This window comes from Geotrypetes seraphini, chromosome 9, assembly GCF_902459505.1.
Source record: "Geotrypetes seraphini chromosome 9, aGeoSer1.1, whole genome shotgun sequence".
Taxonomy (NCBI): Eukaryota; Metazoa; Chordata; class Amphibia; order Gymnophiona; family Dermophiidae; genus Geotrypetes; species Geotrypetes seraphini.
The window spans coordinates 20,038,043-20,059,005 of NC_047092.1; the positions used below are offsets into that span (position 1 = coordinate 20,038,043).

Consider the following 20,963-nt stretch of genomic DNA (forward strand, 5'->3'; position numbering starts at 1 on the left):
TATATACTGCAATACCGTGAAGTTCTATGCGGTTTACAAAAGGTTAAGCAAAGGTACAAATTGAATGACTTTAAGAGGAGTGTAAGAAAGAGAATTAATAGGACAGGATCTGCTTGCAGTGCCTCCTTGAGATGCAAATCTATCTCGGGCATTTTTTATTGTGGATATCCTGAAAACCGGACCTGCCTGTGGCTCTCGAGGACCGAAATTGCCTAACCCTGACCTAGTAAACGGGCACAAGTACAGAGAAACCAAGCCATTGTGACATCACTGATGAGGCTGGCTCTTAGGCATTGGTGGAATGAGGCATTATGACAACACAATACCAGGGTCTGCTGAAAAGTTCTCAGCCCAACCAAAAAGACGATGTGGAGACATGAAACATACAAGTTATTCCGCACTTTTTTGACACATTTTCTTTCAATGAGGCAAATGCATCTAGTACAGGAGTAGCCAATTCCGGTCCTTGAGAGCCACAGGCAGGTTAGGTTTTCAGGATATCCACTGAGTCTAGCCTTACCTGCGTACGTTCCGGTTCAGCAGGAACTTGTCCAACTTTTTGTCGTGAATCCCTGGAGGGTGTTTCCTCCTATAACAGCCTCCAGAAGAGCGTTCCAGTTTTCTACCACTCTCTGGGTGAAGAAAAACTTTCTTATGTTTGGGACAGAGAGGGAAATTCAAAGTACCTGATTAGATTTTTGGCCATTACTTAAGTCAATTTAATTGTTTCGTAAACTGCTTCGAATCCTTTGAGAGATTTAGCGGTTCACCCACCGTACATGAAGAAGGACAAGGTACTACTCAAAAGGGTCCAGAGAAGATCGACTAAGATGGTTAAGGGGCTGGAGGAGTTGCCGTACAGCGACAGATTAGAGAAACTGGGCCTCTTCTCCCTCGAGCAGAGGAGATTGAGAGGGGACATGATCGAAACATTCAAGGTCCTGAAGGGAATAGACTTAGTAGATACGGACAGGTTGTTCACCCTCTCCAAGGTAGGGAGAACGAGAGGGCACTCTCTAAAACTGAAAGGGGATAGATTCCGTACGAAGATAAGGAAGTTCTTCTTCACTCAGAGAGTGGTAGAAAACTGGAACGCTATTATAGGGGAAAACACCCTCCGGGGATTCACGGCAAAGTTAGACAAGTTCCTGCTGAACCGGAACGTACGCAGGTAGGGCTAGTCTCAGTTAGGGTGCTGGTCTTTGACCAGAGGGTCACCGCGTGAGCGGACTTCTGGGCACGATGGACCACTGGTCTGACCCAGCAGCGGCAATTCTTATGTTCGTTTTAACCTCTGCTATCTATTATCAGTTCAACCTGTTTATTTAGTCTGATGTGGCCTTCTTAAATGCATACTTAATGCTACTGTTTTATATAACCACAAGTTATCTTTGTTCTGTAGTGGCCACCCCTCCCCCTTTTTATTGGACTATTGCTTTGTTCATAGGATTTTTTAAAACAGATCTTTGAAATTCTTCATCTTAATGTGAGGTCTTCTGATAGTTCAAGAACCTATAGAATCTGAGTGTGCAAATAACATGTACACTTAGACACTCACATTATGGTATAAGAGGACGTGTGTGAACAGAGAGGCTTGCTGACTTTTGTAAGATGAGGGATCTCAGGTCACAGTTCTCTGCTTTAAACATAAAACTGTGCTCTCGGCTTCCTTCTGTACAAGCCTAGACCTCTGGCATATATTTTATTCTCTGACAGAGAGGACTGGAGGCGGTTTTACTGATGCCGGGAGCAGAGGCAAAAACAGCATGTTTTAGCTAATTTGGCCTTTCATCTTCTCTGGGATGAGAATTGTGGTGGGTGGGGGAGACCCCTGGCCATTTGACTTTCTAAATTGTAAGTTCAAAGCCCCATGGTCCAAAGTGTGTGTGTTATAGACTCAGATGTCAGAGTTGGTCACCCGCCAGAACGCACACAGAAAAGGAAAATATGTTTATAGTCAATGAGGAAAGATGGAGAGATATGGCAAGCAGACATGGCCTGAGGTCTGAGCTCTCTGAGAATGACAAAATAACTCATAACAATATACTGAAAAGTATGTATTGCTACAGATTAGAGAATGACACGGTGAAAAAATTGGTCCCCGTCACCGCCCCGTCCCCGTCTCACCATCCCCGTCACCGCCCCGTCCCCGTCTCACCAACCCCGTCTCACCGCCACTGCAATCCCATTCACTTTTCTTTATTTACGTATAAAGGAAACATTCTTTAAAACTTTAAAACTTAGTTAAATATTAGTTAATAACTATACAAAAACAAAACACGCAGAGAAAAAATTAATTAATAAAAATTCTCAAAACTGACACATTTTGATCACTAAATTTAAAATAGTTATTTTTCATACAGTTTTTCAATCACTAATCTTCCACCACCCCTGGGGCTAGCAATGCAAAAACAAACACAACATGTACTTTAAATGCTTACAATGTTAGCCTATATGGTAAGTAGACGCGGCCGCTGTACCTAATCGCGGCAAAGATCTCCCTGCCGTGATTAGCATAGTGACCGCGGCTACGGCTGCAAGTCTCCCCTCCCCCCAGCGATCACGGCAGGAGGGCACCCAACCCCTCCTGTAGACCCCCCCAACGGCCCTCCCGACAATCGCAGCAGAAGGGTACCCAACCCCTCCTGCCGGTCCTCCCAATGGCCTCCCCTAAGATCGCCGGCAGGAGGGTACCCAACCCCTCCTGCTGGACCCCCCCCAACGAACCCTCCCACCCCGGAACCCCCTTAGTCTTACTTTTCAAGTTGGACCGGACAGCTCCTCGCTCGTCTGGCCAGCAGGCCTGCCTCCGTCCAAATGAGGCGGGCCCGCCCCTACCCTCCCCTCCCCTGCCTCCCGATGGCCTCCCCTAAGATCGCCGGCAGGAGGGTACCCAACCCCTCCTGCTGGACCCCCCCCCAACGAACCCTCCCACCCCGGAACCCCCTTAGTCTTACTTTTCAAGTTGGACCGGACAGCTCCTCGCTCGTCTGGCCAGCAGGCCTGCCTCCGTCCAAATGAGGCGGGCCCGCCCCTACCCTGCCCAACCCACAGGATCCTAGGGCCTGATTGGTCTAGGCACCTAAAGCCACTCCCGCTATAGGAGGGGCCTTAGGTGCTTGGGCCAATCAGGCCCTAGGATCCTGTGGGTTAGGCAGGGGAGGGGAGGGGCGGGCCCGCCTCATTTGGACGGAGGCAGGCCTGCTGGCCAGACGAGCGAGGAGCTGTCCGGTCCAACTTGAAAAGTAAGACTAAGGGGGTTCCGGGGTGGGAGGGTTCGTTGAGGGGGGGTCCAGCAGGAGGGGTTGGGTACCCTCCTGCCGGCGATCTTAGGGGAGGCCATTGGGAGGCAGGGGAGGGGAGGGGCGGGCCCGCCTCATTTGGACGGAGGCAGGCCTGCTGGCCAGACGAGCGAGGAGCTGTCCGGTCCAACTTGGAAAGTAAGACTAAGGGGGTTCCGGGGTGGGAGGGTTCGTTGGGGGGGGGTCCAGCAGGAGGGGTTGGGTACCCTCCTGCCGGCGATCTTAGGGGAGGCCATTGGGAGGACCGGCAGGAGGGGTTGGGTACCCTTCTGCTGCGATTGGCAGGAAGGGTTGATCTGACAAATGAGGAGCACGGTGAAACACAGGTAAATAGCGGTTCCTAGAAGGGGGTACATTGGCCCGCGGGGACAAACCTGTTCACCGTTTCCGCGGTCGGTGAATGGCCTTGTCCCCGTCACCGCAGCGACTGCTAGTTTTCCTCCCCGTTTTCGGCGGTGACCCGCGGCTTAAATGCGGTGGCCGCGGGTAAACCGTCACCGTGTCATTCTCTACTACAGATGTCAGTTCCAGCACAATCTGAGTCACAGGAAGAAACCTCACAGCTAGAAGCAACCTGGCCTGGTCTGGAGTTTTAATTTCCCAGGTCAAACATTCTGGGTCATGCAGTGCATGGACTACATATCCCAGAATGCTTTGTACAGCCTTGTCTATGACTAAGCTGTCCTCCACATCTCGTTTCATAGCAAGCACCCAGCTCTCCTCCACCTCTGTCTGTATAGCAAGAGACTCTCTCCTATCACCTCTCTTTTCACCGGTAACCAAGTTCTTGCACCTCTTTCCTGAATTGTTACTTCATCGCAAATCCCTGTCCCTTTTCTGTGCATTTTTAAAGAATTTTTCAGTTTGTTTTTGTTTTTTTGAAAAAAAAAAAAAGTTTCAGAAAGACACTTTCTACCTTCCAGGACATAGATTATCTTCTTTCTGGTACCGTCCAACTCCAAACTCACCCTCCCTCCCTTCCACCCCATTCTTGTGCTTCTCTGAGCATCAGTTTGGTTATAAGAGCTCTGATTAGATCCTGATAGAAACACAATGGCAGATAAAGGCCAAACGTCCCATCCAGTCTGCCCATCTGCAACATCCACTATCTCCTCTTCTCCCTATTGGCTACAGCTCTTAACATTTGCTTCTCCTCTTCCTATAGGAGTGAGGCTCTTAACACTTGCATTGTGAGATCATAAAGCTTTATGGTTATAGGTTAAGGCTCTTAACACTTGCATTGTGAGGTCATAGAGCTTTATGGTTATAAAAACATAGAAACATGGTGACAGATAAAGGCCAAATGGCCTATCCAGTCTGCCCATCCTCCTCCTCCTCTCCCCAAGAGATCCCATGTGCCTGTCCCATGCTTTCTTGAATTCAGACACAGTCTTTGTTTCCACAAACTCTACTGGGAGACTATTCCACACATTTACCACCCTTTCTATTAAAAAAAATGTATTTCTTTAGATTACTCCTGAGCCTATCGCCTCAACTTCATCCTATGCCCTCTCATTCTGGAGCTTCCTTTCAAATGAAAGAGACTCGACTCATGCGCATTTACACCACATCAGTATTTAAACATCTCTATCATATCTCCCCTCTTCCGCCTTTCCTCCAAAGTATACATAGTGAGATCTTTAAGCCTGTCCCTGTACGCCTTATGATGTAGACCATACTGTACTGTACTGTGCTATGTTTGAAAAGTATATGGAGTAGACATTTATTTACTTAGATTTAACTCATGCCTGGTCAGTAGAAGATAAATAACATTCAGGTACAGTAGGTAATTCTCTGCTCCCAGAGGACTTACAAAATAAATTAGGCGATTGAGAGTTAAGATCCATGACCAGAACCATGGTGAGACCTCATCTGGAATACTGTGTGCAATTCTGGAGGCCACATTACCGTAAAGATGTGCTTCGAGCCGAGTCGGTCCAGCGGATGGCCACTAGAATGGTCTCTGGACTCAAGGGTCTCTCATACGAAGAAAGACTGGGCAAATTGCAGCTCTATATTCTAGAGGAGCGCAGGGAAAGGGGTGACATGATTGAGACATTTAAATATGTCACAGGTCGTGTCGAGGTGGAAAACGACATATTCGTTCCCAAGGGACCCTCGGTCACAAGGGGGCACCCGCTTAAACTCAGAGGAGGGAAATTTAGTGGTGACACCAGGAAGTACTTCTTCACAGAAAGGGTGGTGGATCACTGGAACAAACTTCCAGTGCAGGTGATCAAGGCCACCAGCGTGCTCCGACTTTAAGAATAAATGGGACATCCACATGGGATCCCTACGAGGGTCGAGCTAAGGAACTAAGTCATCAGCACTCAGACTTAATGGGGTGGGTCAGTAGAGTGGGCAGACTTGATGGGCTGTAGCCCTTTTCTGCCGCCATCTTTCTATGTTTCTATGATCACAAGGAGAGTCAATGAATGAAGCAGGCTTTGAGCCCTAGCTTCTAGTTTGCGGCTATAAATCATTAGGCTCTCAGGAATCAATTCAAAATAATTCACCTCATGATCTAATTTACTCCTAAGAAATTTCTCCAGTGATATTTTTGTGGGAAAAAAAATCTTGATAAATCAGGCCCAAAGCCATCCTCTGTTTAAATTCTGGCCCTGCTCTTTAACAGGAACTCGATTGTTATCACCTCTCAAAGTATATCAGGTCAGTAGCCACCTGGACAGTTCCCACCTGAACATTCCCCCTCCCCCAGACAGTTCTCTCTTCCAGGTACTGCTTTGGATGTGCCTGTACTGTGTGCACACCCTGAGTGCTAGGGTTAGAGCGGTGGTCTCAAACTCCAACCCTTTGCAGGGCCACATTTTGGATTTGTAGGTACTTGGAGGGCTTCAGAAGAAATAGTTAATGTCTTATTAAAGAAATGACAATTTTGCATGAGGTAAAACTCTTTATAGTTTATAAATCTTTTCTTTTGGCTGTCTTAATAATAATATTGTCATTTATAGCTAAAGAGACATATGATCAAGAAACTGTTTTAGTTTACTTTTGTGATTATGATAAATATACTGAAGGCCTCAAAATAGTACCTGGCGGGCTGCGAGTTTGAGACCACTGCTATAGGCTAAGGCTCTTTACACCTGCATTGTGATGTCATAGAACTTTATGGTTATGGAAACATAGTTTTGACAAAAAAATATATAATAGCAAATGGAATATAAATAAGACACACACCAAAAAGTATTCCAATAAATGCTCACTACTATGGAGAAGAATAGTCTAGAGATAAGACAAAGTAGTTATTTGGAGAAAAGACCTCAGTTTCCTCATCAAGAGGTCTCTATGTCTGCCGTATACAACTTAAAGCAGCATAGGAGAAAACATCCCAGGTCAGAAAAACTCCACTACATGCTACTAGTTTAATAACTATTAATCGAAATCAAAAAAGAACTAGTAGTAAGAAAAAACTTATCTCTCAACGTCTCAATTCTCCAGGTGAGACAAGAATCCAGTTGGATTATATAGAAATGTCACAGTAATCTTCGTCCATTAAGACCCCCTTAATGGACGAAGATTACTGTGACATTTCTATATAATCCAACTGGATTCTTGTCTCACCTGGAGAATTGAGACGTTGAGAGATAAGTTTTTTCTTACTACTAGTTCTTTTTTGATTTCGATTAATAGTTATTAAACTAGTAGCATGTAGTGGAGTTTTTCTGACCTGGGATGTTTTCTCCTATGCTGCTTTAAGTTGTATACGGCAGACATAGAGACCTCTTGATGAGGAAACTGAGGTCTTTTCTCCAAATAACTACTTTGTCTTATCTCTAGACTATTCTTCTCCATAGTAGTGAGCATTTATTGGAATACTTTTTGGTGTGTGTCTTATGGAAACATAGTAACATGATGGCAGATAAAGGCCAAATGGCCTATCCACAGCATCCACTACTCCTCTCCCTATTGGCTAAGGCTCTTAACATTTGCATCTCCTCTTCCTATAGGCCAGTGGTCTCAAACTCAAACCCTTTGCAGGGCCACATTTTGGATTTGTAGGTACTTGGAGGGCCTCAGAAAAAAATAGTTAATGTCTTATTAAAGAAATTACAATTTTGCATGTGGTAAAACTCTTTATAGTTTATAAATCTTTTCTTTTGGCTAAGTCTTAATAATAATTTTGTAATTTATAGCTAAAGAGATATATGATCAAGAAACGGTTTTATTTTACTTTTGTGATTATGATAAACATACCGAGGGCTCAAAATAGTACCTGGCGGGCCGCATGTGGTCTCCGGGCCGCAAGTTTGAGACCACTGGGTTAGAGGGAGATTCCGAGTGTTAGAGTAAGGGGTTTGTTTGGGGGTTGTTGTTTTTTTTAAAATCATTGGTTATGTGTATAGTCGTGGAGGAGAATAGTCCATTATGAGTAGGTGGGAATTGACCTAAGTGGTAATTTTCCAGGTGGGAATTGGTGAGTGGGAACTGTCTGGTGGAAAATGTTCGGGTGTTTACTGACCTAGAACCCACTCAAAGATAGAGAATTAGAAAAAGTACAGAAAAGGGCAATAAGAACATAAGAGGTGCCATACTGGGACCCCCCACCCCGACCCCCATCCATCATTCATAGAATCCTGTTTCCACTCATTTCCCTGCATAGCGACCTATGAATAGTAACTGAACATGTGAAAGATTCCCAACAATTTGAGCAAACACTGGTAAAAACGATTTCCTTTGCCTCCTCCGGAAGGTTGCGTTCAAGGATGGAGTGATTGGAACATTCGTACTCTCTCCTGGCTCTCTAAATAACAGAAAGATTAATTTGGCTCTAATTACTCATGGCAGGCCCTGCCTTATCATTTGTGAGCATTAAAATGTATTATAGAGAGACATCAGTATATTACTAAAGCTAAGACCTAATGTTGAAACAGCCTTAAGGCCGAGCAAGTTATTTGTCCAACATTCAGCTGTTTATCTGAGGGTATTAGACCTTGGTTGATTCTACTGTTCATATTGCTCATCTTTGTATGGTTGTCTTATTAGCGGCTAAGACTCCATTCAGTTGCCCTCCTTTTTGACCTTTGTCCTGGTGTGTAAACAATGAACTAACTTACATATTAATCTCCTTTGTTTTCTCAGTCATTGACTTGCTGGAGGCTCTTAATGTTACTCGATCTATCAGAGGAGTCAGCAAGGCCCGAGGACTGGAGCCTGAAGTCCCAGCTTGGAAATTCCGCCCTCGGGTCCCTCATCTGATTCTTCCATGGGATTATTCTGTCTACCTGCTGTCCACGATGCAGAGTTCCATTGGCTTCCACTTTGTGGCCAAACAAGCCAAGAATAACGAAGGCACAATCATCTCCTTCGTCTCCCCAGGGGCCATGAAAAGAGATGGACGGCCACTTCTCCAGCTGATCTCCAGCACCCGCTCAAACCAGCTGCGACTGGAGTATCGTAGTGCACAGACCATGGATCCAGCCTCCATTCTCTTCCCAGGTGGGACTCCCTTTGCCGAATCCAAGTGGGCTCGAGTGGCCTTGAACCTGGAGAATCACAAGATGACTCTGTTTGTGGACTGTGAAGAGGCCATTATCTTTGAAAAGAACGATGGGGAGGGGATGCTTAGCCTGATCCTTCCTTTGGATCTTGAGATCACATTCGCCAGTATGCCTGGAGATAAAGTGAGCAAATTCCTGGTAAGAATCACCTCGTTCTGTTCACCTTCATATTTTTCAACTTTTGAGATGTCAAAATAGGTATAGTGTAGGTACAAAATGGAGGACAGACAAGGCCTTCTAATGACTACAGTTTGATACATTTCAGAAACACAGTTTGCAGCATTATTTGGGAAGCTGGGGATTAGAGGTGTAGAAGGTCCGAAGAGGACGATTCTCAGTGGATGCAAACCAAGCAACCAGCTCACCAAGCATGAAGCAGCCTTTTGCTTGTCCAGATAGGGAACTTCTGGGGCATCAAGTAGTGTTTCTTGAGGGCGCTTTTTCATTTTGTGATATGCTGTCATGTTTGCTCAGTTCTCATGGAGTGCTAAACTAATTATTGGCATGATCCTTATCATGCCACCACTCCACGTCTCTCTTCCTGCCTTTTCTCATCCCCTCACCACATATTCCTCTCTTCCCCCTCATCCTTTGTGCGATACCCTCTCAGACCTGCAACCTGTTGCATTATTCACGTTCCCTTCCTTCACCCTGTAAGATCAAGTGTAACTCCTCTCCAGCCCCGTGTAATCCCTTCACAAAGGGGCTGATTTATGGAATAATATTCCTTTACAGTTGCGAGATCTGGGCTCTCTTCAAATATTTTGCAAATATCTGAACACTTGGTTATTTTCAAAATTGTAAATCCCGTCCTTTCCTCTTTTATCTTTGTTATTATTAATCTTACTGTAAACCGAGCCAAGCTCTATCTGCATAGGGAAGATACGGTCTGTAAACTTAAGTTTTAGTTTAGTTTAGTTTAGTTAATCTACTAGACTTTCTGGAAGGCATAAATAGGTGTGTGAATAAACATAGAAACATAGAACATGATGGCAGAAAAGGGCCAATATTAGGGGCAATAAAGACCTTCCTCTTCCAACAATAGGCCTCAACTGAACAGCTTCCTCAATTTACTCTCCAATTACTCATTGCTATGACTAGGCTGGACTTTCGAATAATTCTGTAATTGTCTAAATGTAACCTAATTGTTGTCATGACTATTCTGTTCTTAAATTGATTGTGAATGTCAAATTGTAACCCGTTCAGAGCTTCTGGGAAAACAGGATAAAAATCGAAATAATAAATAAAAATTCTCTATATAGGATGCCACAATTCTGGTGCCCCAAAATAAGCACTTTGACCTGGATTCTGTATAGTGGTTCAATCCAAGTGGTGCATGCAAATCTGTGCACAGCGGTAATTTGTGCACACAGCTTAAGGCCCGGATTCCCTAAATGGTGCCATTGTCGGCGGCCACCGTAAAAGCGGCTGTTGATCGCGTGTCAGTTACATGACTTCGCATTTAGAGAATCACACCTTCGGGAAAGGTAGGCACCGGAAATGCTGGGTAGGGTTTTCAAGGCCTATATTTACGTCGTCTACCTTTGATGTGAACCGCGCCTACGGAGAAACTTTATGCTGCCTAACACCACTTCCGGCATTAGCCACGCCTACAGTGGGGTTAGGCATCATAAAGCGCCTTTGTAGGCGCAATGCCGGTGCCCTTTCATAGGCGCCTTGAAAATTCTTTTACAAGGTCTTTTCAGTGGCGATTTGCACTTAACGTAGGCGCTGGTAGGACACCTACCAGTATCTAAGTTAAGGCGCCATTTATAGAATACGGGCCTAATTGTTTAACAAGTGAATCAGCACTGATAATTGGCAATTAATACCTAATAATTGAAGCTAATTGACAGTAATTAGAAGTTACGTGGACACCTTACTAAGCGCCTTCTATAAAGTGATGTGTGTAAATTCTAATGCATGTCTCTCAAAAGGGGGCGTGGTCAGAGGAGGAGCTTGGGCAGATCGTGGGCATTCCTAAAAGTTAGGCACAGTATTATAGGTTACATCTAATCTGCGCACAACTTAAGCACAGGTATTTAGACCTGGTTTTCATTAGTCTAAATCTGTGTCCCGCAAACTTTTTTTTTTTTTTGCTCCGGCACGGTAACGGAGCAAATGTTTTTCCATGGCACACCCACAACCCCGCCCCGCTCCACCCGAAGCCCTGCCCCATCCCACCCCGCCTCACACGAACCTCATCTCATTTTCCCTGAGCTTGGGGCCATGCTGGATGACCTCCGAGCATGTGCGGTGCCGCAGCATACAGTTTGCGCCATTCACTGGTCTAAATGGTGCACCTAAATGTTAGTCTCGTGTACAAGCGCTAAGTGTAATTCTACGTGACGAGTGCCCTTTATAGAATCACCCTAAGCACCATTCTGGGCAATGTTGGTGCACCCACACTTTTTTTTATTTTTATTTCTTATATATTGTATCACAACAATGTACATTCAGGTCTAACGGGTTCATTCCTCCTTTTTGGATTACTGATACCCAGAGATCCAAGCGAAGTCCCCGTGGAATCCACCTGTTACCCTTTTACAACTGGAACATCCATCATTAGTTGTGACTTATTCTTGCTTTCCTTCCATCCACTCATACATGATGTCTCCACATCCCATCTTCTGTAATGTGAAATTTTGCCTTTCATGGGACAAACGGGAGATCGTGGCAACACTGACATGGTCCCTATCAAGTCTTTGTTTCTCATATGAATTTTTCTGATCTTGTATACGAGCAAGTCCCAGATAATGTCGTGTTTTGATTCTCCCTACAGGGATACTGGCAGACGGCTGAGATATCCCCCAGTGGATTCCTCCGACGACCCTGGCACTGTGAGAACCGTTCAGGTAAAAGAACCCCAGTGATGTAAGGTATCTTCGGTACCACTCTGTATTCTAAAGAATTAAAAGTGATCCTTGAAGGCCAAACTGGTGCTCCTCTGAGATTCTCTCATGGAGTCTCCTTCTTTAAAGGGCTCTGAAAAATGAATCACTCTCCCCGTTCAGAGCCCTGTTCAGACCAGTTACTGTGCTGGAACTGTGGGAGAAAATCTCACATTTGTTGACAATTCAGTCCCCAAATTTTGCTTGAGGAATTTTTTGAGATGAATGGAACTTTGAAAATAGACTATTTTTCTTGATCATCATCTATAAACACAATACCTTCACTTGCTTAGCTCGGCATTTTGTTCCATCCACATTTCTTCATTTCTCACCTCCCATGTTCATTTTTTTTCACTGATCATCATCATTGTCTTTTACCTTAAGGGTTTTAAATATAAATATTTTTACAGGACCCCCGATGAAGTCATTTCTACATGCCAAAACACGGACCGTGTAGAGTCCTTTCCATCTAACTGGTTCCTCATATGCTTTATCACCTGCCAGCAGTGTCCTTCTGATCGGAGAAGGTTATCATGCTGCTGTACCGGGCCATGGTATGCCCTTACCTGGAGTACTGCGTACAGCACTGGTCGCCGTACATGAAGAAGGACACGGTACTACTAGAAAAGGTCCAGAGAAGAGCGACCAAGATGGTTAAGGAGTTGGAGGAGCTGCCATACAGTGAAAGATTAGAAAAACTGGGCCTCTTCTCCCTCAAACAGAGGAGAATGAGAGGAGACATGATTGAAACATTCAAAGTACTGAAGGGGATAGAATTAGTAGATAAGGATAGGTTGTTCACCCTCCAAGGTAGGAAGAACGAGAGGGCACTCTCTAAAGTTGAAAGGGGAGAGATTCCGTATGAACGTAAGGAAGTTCTTCTTCACCTAGAGAATGGTAGAAAACTGAAATGCTCTTCCGGAGTCTGTCATAGAGGAAAACACCCTCCAGGGATTCAAGCCAAAGTTAGACAAGTTCCTGCTGAACAAGAACGTGCGCTGGTAGGGCTAGTCTCAGTTAGGGTGCTGGTCTTTGACCAGAGGGCCGCCACGTGAGCGGACTGCTGGGCATGATGGACCACTGGTCTTACCCAGCAGCGGCAATTCTTATGTTCTTATTCATTTGATTTTTATTTTACCATACCACCTGCCAGCTGATTTGTAACAGCGGAATTTTGGCAAATTGCCATCATATATGCCAAGGAAGAATTATTCACATTAGCCTGGGACTATTGGACAGTACTGCTAGCTGTTATTGGTTTTGAGTGGGTTTTATATTTCATTTTATGAAACTTGAGTTCATCAACTCCACTTTTGCTGGTTTCTTGGTGTTTTGGACGGCAGTGACAACATTCCAGGGCACTAATAGAAGTTTTGGGGATGTAAACTGTTCTGAGCTCCCCTGGGAGAATGGTATAGAAAATTTAAATAAAATACTGAGCAGGATGTCTGAGAAATAATTTGGATTATCTAATCTAGATATGTCAAATGAGTCATAGATTCGGTGCTGCTGAATACACACCTATAATTGTACATAGAAATATACACATAAGAGTGTGGTGCAGTGGGTTTTACTTTTGTTGAGAGCAATGGAAGTAAGGAGAACAGATTGAGACATCTGGGTTTTACTTTCACTAAAAGCAATGGAAGTAAGGAGGACAGATTGAGACATCTGGGTTTTACTTTCACTAAAAGCAATGGAAGTAAGGAGGACAGATTGAGACATCTGGGTTTTACTTTCACTAAAAGCAATGGAAGTGAGGAGGAAAGATTGAGACATCTGGGTTTTACTTTCACTAAAAGCAATGGAAGTAAGGAGGACAGATTGAGACATCTGGGTTTTACTTTCACTAAAAGCAATGGAAATGAGGAGGAAAGCCGATAGTCGACCTGACCTCGACACATCGGACATCAGTACCTGACAAGGATACTGAACTGGGACATTGTAAAGGAGGACTCGGGACTGAGTGTGTATGTGTTGAAAAAGGACCTAAGGATGCATTGCAGGGATCGAGGGCACAAATGGACCTGGTAAGCGGCACCAACACAGAACAACAGGAGCCAGAGGGGCAAAGACATTGTGAAAAAGAGCCCAGGACTGAGTGGGAATTAGGAGAGCAGGAGGTGCAGGGGAAACAGGCAGAGGACGTCACACACACACAGCAGGAGGAGGACGAAGCTCAGGGGCGGGCAAACCATGAGGAAAACTACAGTAGTAACAAAGCACAAGGGAAACAAAAAAGGACAAAAAACTGGGTCCTAAACTGCCTATACACAAATGCTAGGAGCCTGAGGGCCAAAATGGGAGAACTGGAAATCACTGCCAGCAATAAGGACCTAGACATAATTGGAGTCACAGAAACATGGTGGACTGAGGACAATCAATGGGATGTGGCCATACCAGGGTACAAACTATACAGGAGAGAGACAGGACACATAAAAAGGGTGGAGGAATAGCGCTGTACATAAAAGACTCCATACCATCAGCCAGGATGGAAACAACAGTACGGGTGGATGGCTTGGAATCACTATGGGTTAAGTTACAGGGAGGAGCAGGAGCAGACATTAAATTGGGTCTGTACTACCGCCCACCTGGACAACCGGAAGAAATCGACCAGGAGCTGGAGGCTGAACTGAGGCAGGTATGCAGAAGCGGAAATGTGGTGGTGATGGGGGACATAAGAACATAAGAACATAAGAACTGCCATCTCCGGATCAGACCTTTGGTCCATCAAGTCCGGCGATCCGCGCACGCGGAGGCCCTGCCAGGTGTACCCTGGCGTAATTTATAGTCCATCTTATCTTTATATGCCTCTCTTAAGGAGATATGCATCTAGTTTGCTCTTGAAGCCTAGGACGGTCGATTCCGCAATAATCTCCTCTGGGAGGGCATTCCAGGCGTCAACCACTCTCTGAGTGAAGCAGAACTTCCTGACATTAGTCCTGAACCTGTCCCCCCTTAGCTTCATTTCATGTCCTCTAGTCCGTGTCAAATTGGACAATGTAAATAATCTTCTCTGCTCTATTTTGTCGATTCCTTTCAGTATTTTGAAGGTCTCGATCATATCCCCACGCAGTCTCCTTTTCTCTAGGGAGAACAATCCTAGTGTTATAAGTCTATCCTCGTATTCCAGTTTCTCCATACCCTTCACCAGTTTTGTTGCTCGTCTCTGCACCCTCTCCAGCAGTTTTATATCCTTCTTTAGGTAGGGAGACCAATGTTGGACGCAGTATTCCAAGTGTGGTCTGACCATTGCCCTATAAAGCGGCATTATAACTTTCTCCGATCTACTCGAGATTCCTTTCTTTATCATGCCCAACATTCTATTTGCCTTCTTTGCCGCTGCCGCGCATTGTGCCGACGGCTTCAGGGTCCTATCTATCAGTACACCCAGGTCCTTTTCTTGTTCACTCTTCCCCAGAGTTGCACCTGACATTGTATACTCGTATTCCTTATTCTTATTGCCTAAATGCATTACCTTGCATTTCTCCACATTGAACTTCATCTGCCATTTCTCCGCCCATGTTTCTAACCGACACAAGTCGCTCTGGAGTTCCTCTCTATCCTCCTGCGATCTGATCGCCCGGCATAGTTTTGTATCATCTGCAAACTTGATGATCTCACTGGTTGTTCCTTCCTCCAGACTGGAGTATTGGGCACTCAAACTGCGCAAGAGAGACCAAATTCATAGAGGTCACGAGGGACTGTTTCATGGAGCAACTGGTCAAGGAACCAACAAGGGGCGATGCCACTCTTGACCTAATCTTCAACGGACTAGGGGGGCCAGCAAAGGAGGTGACGGTATTACCCCCGCTAGGTAACAGCGATCACAACACGATCCAGTGCAGGCTTGAAATTGGATCAACAAAGGGGAAAAGAACCACAACGATGGCACTCAACTTCAAAAAAGGAAATTATGATGCCATGAGGAAAATAGTGGGAAAGAAACTCAAAGGCAACATAGGGAAGACGGAATCCGTAGAAAAAGCCTGGACCTTACTCAAGGAGACTGTGCACGAAGCGCAAAACATATCCATCCCCATGTTCAGAAAAGGGTGCAAAAAAAATAGAACAAAAAACCCAGTGTGGATAACAAATGCAGTGAAGAAGGCGATAAGCGACAAGAAAGCATTGTTCAGAAAATGGAAAAAAGACCAAACAGAGGAGAACCAAAAAGTGCACAAAGAACACCAGAAGGAGTGTCACCGAGTGGTTAGAATAGCAAAAAGAGAATACGAAGAGAGACTGGCAGAGGAAGCAACAAACTTCAAGTCGTTCTTCAGATACGTCAAGGGGAAGCAACCGGTGAGAGAAGAAGTGGGACCATTGGACGATGGAGACAGAAAGGGAGTAGTAAAAGAAGAGAAAGAGATAGCTGACAGGTTAAATGAGTTCTTCACGTCAGTCTTCACGATGGAGAATATAACCAACATTCCGGAACCCGAGGAGATCGTAATAGGAGACCAAGACGATAAGCTGGTCGATTTAGAGGTAAGCCAAGAGGATGTACTCAAGCAGATTGACAGACTAAAGAGCGACAAATCGCCAGGTCCGGACGGCATTCACCCAAGGGTACTCAAGGAACTAAAAGACGAAATAGCGGAGCCACTTCGACAGATATGCAACCTATCCTTAAAAACCGGAGAGATCCCGGAGGATTGGAAAATAGCAAATGTCACGCCCATCTTCAAGAAGGGAGCAAGGGGGGACCCGGGAAACTACAGGCCGGTGAGCCTGACCTCAGTCCCGGGAAAGATGATGGAGGCACTGATTAAAGACAGCATCTGTGAGCACATCGAAAAAAATGGGCAGCTAAAACCGAGTCAACATAGCTTCTGTAAAGGTAGGTCATGCCTCACAAACTTATTGTACTTCTTTGAGGGAGTGAACAGCCAGGTGGATAAAGGGGAATCTATAGACATCATTTACCTTGACTTCCAAAAAGCCTTCGACAAGGTGCCACACGAGAGACTGCTTAAAAAGATATGGAACCACAGGGTACAAGGGGAGGTCCACCGATGGATCAAAAACTGGCTGGCAAACAGGAAGCAGAGGGTTGGCGTAAAGGGCTACTACTCAGACTGGAAGGGGGTCACGAGCGGAGTTCCGCAAGGGTCGGTGCTGGGACCGCTCCTGTTCAATATCTACATAAACGACCTAGAGGCGGGAACCAAGTGTGAGGTCATTAAATTTGCAGATGACACCAAACTATACAGCAGGGCTCAAACCAGGGAAGACTGCGAAGATCTCCAAAAGGATCTAACGCAGCTGGAAAAGTGGGCCGAAAAATGGCAGATGAGCTTCAACGTGGGGAAATGCAAGGTCATGCACTTGGGGAAAAAAAACCCGATGTTCACATACAAAATGGGGGGAACACCACTATTATAATAATAATAATAATAATAATAATAATAACTTTATTTTATATACCGCCAACTATCTTGCGACTTCTAGGCGGTTTACAATAAAGAGAAGTGGTTTACAATATAGAGAAACTGTAGTTACAATATAGATAAACTGTAGTTACAATAAAGAGAGACTGTACATACAGCGGATTAAAGGGTATAACATTGTACATCTGGTAGTTCCAACACTAGGGGTCAGTAACCTGGAGAGAGACCTGGGAGTGATGGTAGACGCAACACTGAAGGCATCGGCGCAATGCGCCACAGCCTCTAGGAAAGCAAACAGAATGTTGGGTATCATTAAGAAGGGTATTACGACCAGGACGAAAGAAGTCATCATGCCGCTGTATCGTGCAATGGTGCGGCCTCATCTGGAGTACTGTGTCCAGTACTGGTCGCCATACCTCAAGAAAGACATGGCGGTACTTGAGGGAGTACAAAGAAGAGCAACTAAACTGATAAAGGGAATGGAAAATCTCCCATATACAGACAGATTGAAGCAGTTGGGACTTTTCTCCCTGGAGAAGCGAAGACTTAGAGGAGACATGATAGAAACCTTCAAGATCCTGAAGGGCATAGAAAAAGTAGACAGGGACAGATTTTTCAAATTAAGGGGCACCACAAGCACAAGGGGGCACTCGGAGAAATTGGAAGGGGACAGGTTTAGAACAAATGCTAGGAAGTTCTTTTTCACTCAGAGGGTGGTGGATACATGGAACGCGCTTCTAGAGGCTGTTGTAGACAAGAAAACATTAAATGGTTTCAAATAAGGTTTGGATAGATTCCTAGAAGAAAAAGGGATTGAGGGATATAGATAGGTATAGACCATTGCTCAGGCAATGGGCCTGATGGGCCGCCGCGGGAGCGGACCGCTGGGCAGGATGGACCTATGGTCTGCCCCAGCGGAGGCAACTTCTTATGTTCTTATGTTCTTATGAAAGATTGAGACATCTGGGTTTTACTTTCACTAAAAGCAATGGAAGTAAGGAGGACAGATTGAGACATCTGGGTTTTACTTTCACTAAAAGCAATGGAAGTGAGGAGGAAAGATTGAGACATCTGGGTTTTACTTTCACTAAAAGCAATGGAAGTGAGGAGGAAAGATTGAGACATCTGGGTTTTACTTTCACTAAAAGCAATGGAAGTGAGGAGGAAAGATTGAGACATCTGGGTTTTACTTCTGTTGAAAGCAACGGAAGTAAGGAGGACAGACTGAGACATCTGGGTTTTACTTCTGTTGAAAGCAATGGAAGTAAGGAGGACAGATTGAGACATCGGGGTTTTACTTTCACTAAAAGCAATGGAAGTGAGGAGGAAAGATTGAGACATCTGGGTTTTACTTTCACTAAAAGCAATGGAAGTGAGGAAGAAAGATTGAGACATCTGGGTTTTACTTTCACTAAAAGCAATGGAAGTAAGGAGGATAGATTGAGACATCTGGGTTTTACTTTCACTAAAAGCAATGGAAGTGAGGAGGAAAGATTGAGACATCTGGGTTTTACTTCTGTTGAAAGCAACGGAAGTAAGTAGGACAGACTGAGAAATCTGGGTTTTACTTCTGTTGAAAGCAATGGAAGTAAGGAGGACAGATTGAGACATCTGGGTTTTACTGTCACTAAAAGCAATGGAAGTAAGGAGAACAGACTGAGACATCCAATGGAAGTAAAACCCGGATGACTCAATCCATCCTTCTTTTGCTGGAGCATTAAGGTAACCCTACTCTGTCATTCCCTAAGGCTGTAGTGCTGTGGTTATGGAGGTGTCTCTCTGATACCCCTTGATGCAGAAAGCCACAGATCGAATTGTCTGTTTACCACATAGGGACTTGGTGGCCACCGTCTGGCTTTGCTTTGTGAAAGGAAGTCATTGTCTGTGAGAACTTGGCTACAAAGCCTGAGTTATGCTCCCTGCAGACTTTTCCGCCTCATTACCCTTATCAGAGCACTTTAGAAACTTGCTTATCTGGGAAATAAATTTGATCTGAGATACACATAGGCCTTTCCCTCCTTTCCAGTGCATTAGGGAAGGCGCTGAGACTTGCCTCCAGGACTCACAGCTTTTCTGCTATCTTCAGGCTCCTCTGACTTCTGACTCCCCATCAACTATGAGCTTAAAAGGAGTACAGTGGGCTGCTCTGGCTACTGCAGTGCTTGCAGGAAGTTAGCAAAAGCAGGAGTCTGTTCTTAAAGCTATCTCAGAGGTGGGTCACAGCGCAGAGAGGACGGGATAAGCAGATTCCAAGAGGAAAGCTGAAGTTTCAGTGTCTCCCCTGGGAAGAGTTCTCGAGTTCAGAGGCAATGCAGTCAGGGCAGTAGAGCCAAAGGGGGCTGAGCATGGGGAAGCTGAGATTTCTACCTCATTCTCAGAGCACAAAATTCTGTGGATGAATGCTTAATGGATTATGGGGCAAGAGTGCATTAGAGAACTGCTGAGAACTGGTCACATGGTTCGGAGATGAAATCTTTGGCTACCAGCAGAACTGTTAGGGCCTGCACATAAATCTGATTTCGGACGGTGAGCCGCAGACCCAGCAAGAGTGACAGCCTCTCCACACCTGTGTTTGGTCTCTCAGAAAGCAGTTACGTCTCTGTAACCTAGAAAACAAATTGCAAGAGGACCTTGGGAGACTGCGTCTCAAAATGGTAGATGACTTTTAATTTGAGCAAGGGGTTCCACATTAGGAGTCACTGCCCAGGAAAAAGATCTAGGTGTCATTGTTGAGGATACGTTGAAACCCTCAGCTCAATGTGCGGCAGTGGCTAAGAAAGCAAATAGAATGTTAGGAATTATCAGGAAAGGAATGGAAAACAAAGATGAAAATGCTATAATGCCCTTGCATCGCTCCTGCCTCCTGCAAATCACTCATCCAAAATGGCTGCCATGAGTTCCCGTCGTAGTCTCGAGAGACTACGGGAACTCATGGCAATCATTTGGTATGAGTGATCTGTACGGGGCAGAAACGTAGGACCATCGCTCCTGCCCCGAAAGACCGCTAGACCACCAGGTAAGGTCCAGGATATTGGGGGGGGGGGGGGGGGGGTGGAAGGCGGAAGGGAGGTGGGTGAGGAGGTCAGAGTCGGCCCAAAAGTTATTTGTGAATTTTCAATATTCGCGGGCCGGCTCTGCCCCTAACCCCCACGAATATTGAGGAAGGCGTGTACAATGAAGGGCGACAAAAATGATAAAATGGTTGGAACGATTTCCCTATGAGGAAAAGCTAAGGCGGCTAGAGCTCTTCAGCTTGTAGATGAGACAGTTCAGAGGTGATATGATGGAGGTCTATAAAATACTGGGTGGAGTGGAAAGGGTAGATTTGAATCGCTTGTTTACTCTATCAAAAAATACTAGAGCTAGGGGGCATGCAATGAAGCTACTAAGTAGTAGATTTTAAAACAAACCGGAGAAAATATTTCTTTGCACAATGTGTAATTAAACTCTGGAATTTGGTGCCGGAGAATGTGGTGAAACCAGTGAGAAGATTTTTGAAGCCGTAGCTCGTTTTTCAAATAAATTCCCCTGATGCAGCATGATGGCAAAAAAGGGCCTGTCGGGAATTCTAAGAGTGTCCCCCGTGCAATGCTAAATTGAAAGAAATAGCACCGGGTGGTTACGTTCAACTGCGCTGCGGTGATCTTTCGTACACCAGAGGATACCAAGATATTATGGAGATAAGCGCGAGCTTCCTACTCTATTTAAATAATTTTTGAAATTACTTAGGGCTCCTTTTACAAAGGCGCGCTAGCGTTTTTAACGCACGCACCGGATTAGCGTGCGCTATAGTGCGCGCTAGCCAAAAATCTACCGCCTGCTCGAAAGGAGGCGGTAGCAGTTAGCGCGTGCTATTCC

At 45.2% G+C, this 20,963-nt stretch overlaps 1 protein-coding gene across 5 annotated transcripts in view; it reads left to right on the top strand.

Annotated features, from left to right (window-relative positions):
• KCP (kielin cysteine rich BMP regulator) overlaps window positions 1–20,963 on the top strand; it is a 193,396-nt gene that overhangs the window by 7,313 nt on the left and 165,120 nt on the right. For all 5 annotated transcript variants that reach the window (XM_033958835.1, XM_033958838.1, XM_033958836.1 and 2 more), the window contains exons 2-3: window positions 8,403–8,959; window positions 11,604–11,676. In XM_033958835.1, coding sequence (XP_033814726.1) covers window positions 8,403–8,959; window positions 11,604–11,676 — 630 coding nt within the window. The remainder of the gene's footprint in view (window positions 1–8,402; window positions 8,960–11,603; window positions 11,677–20,963) is intronic.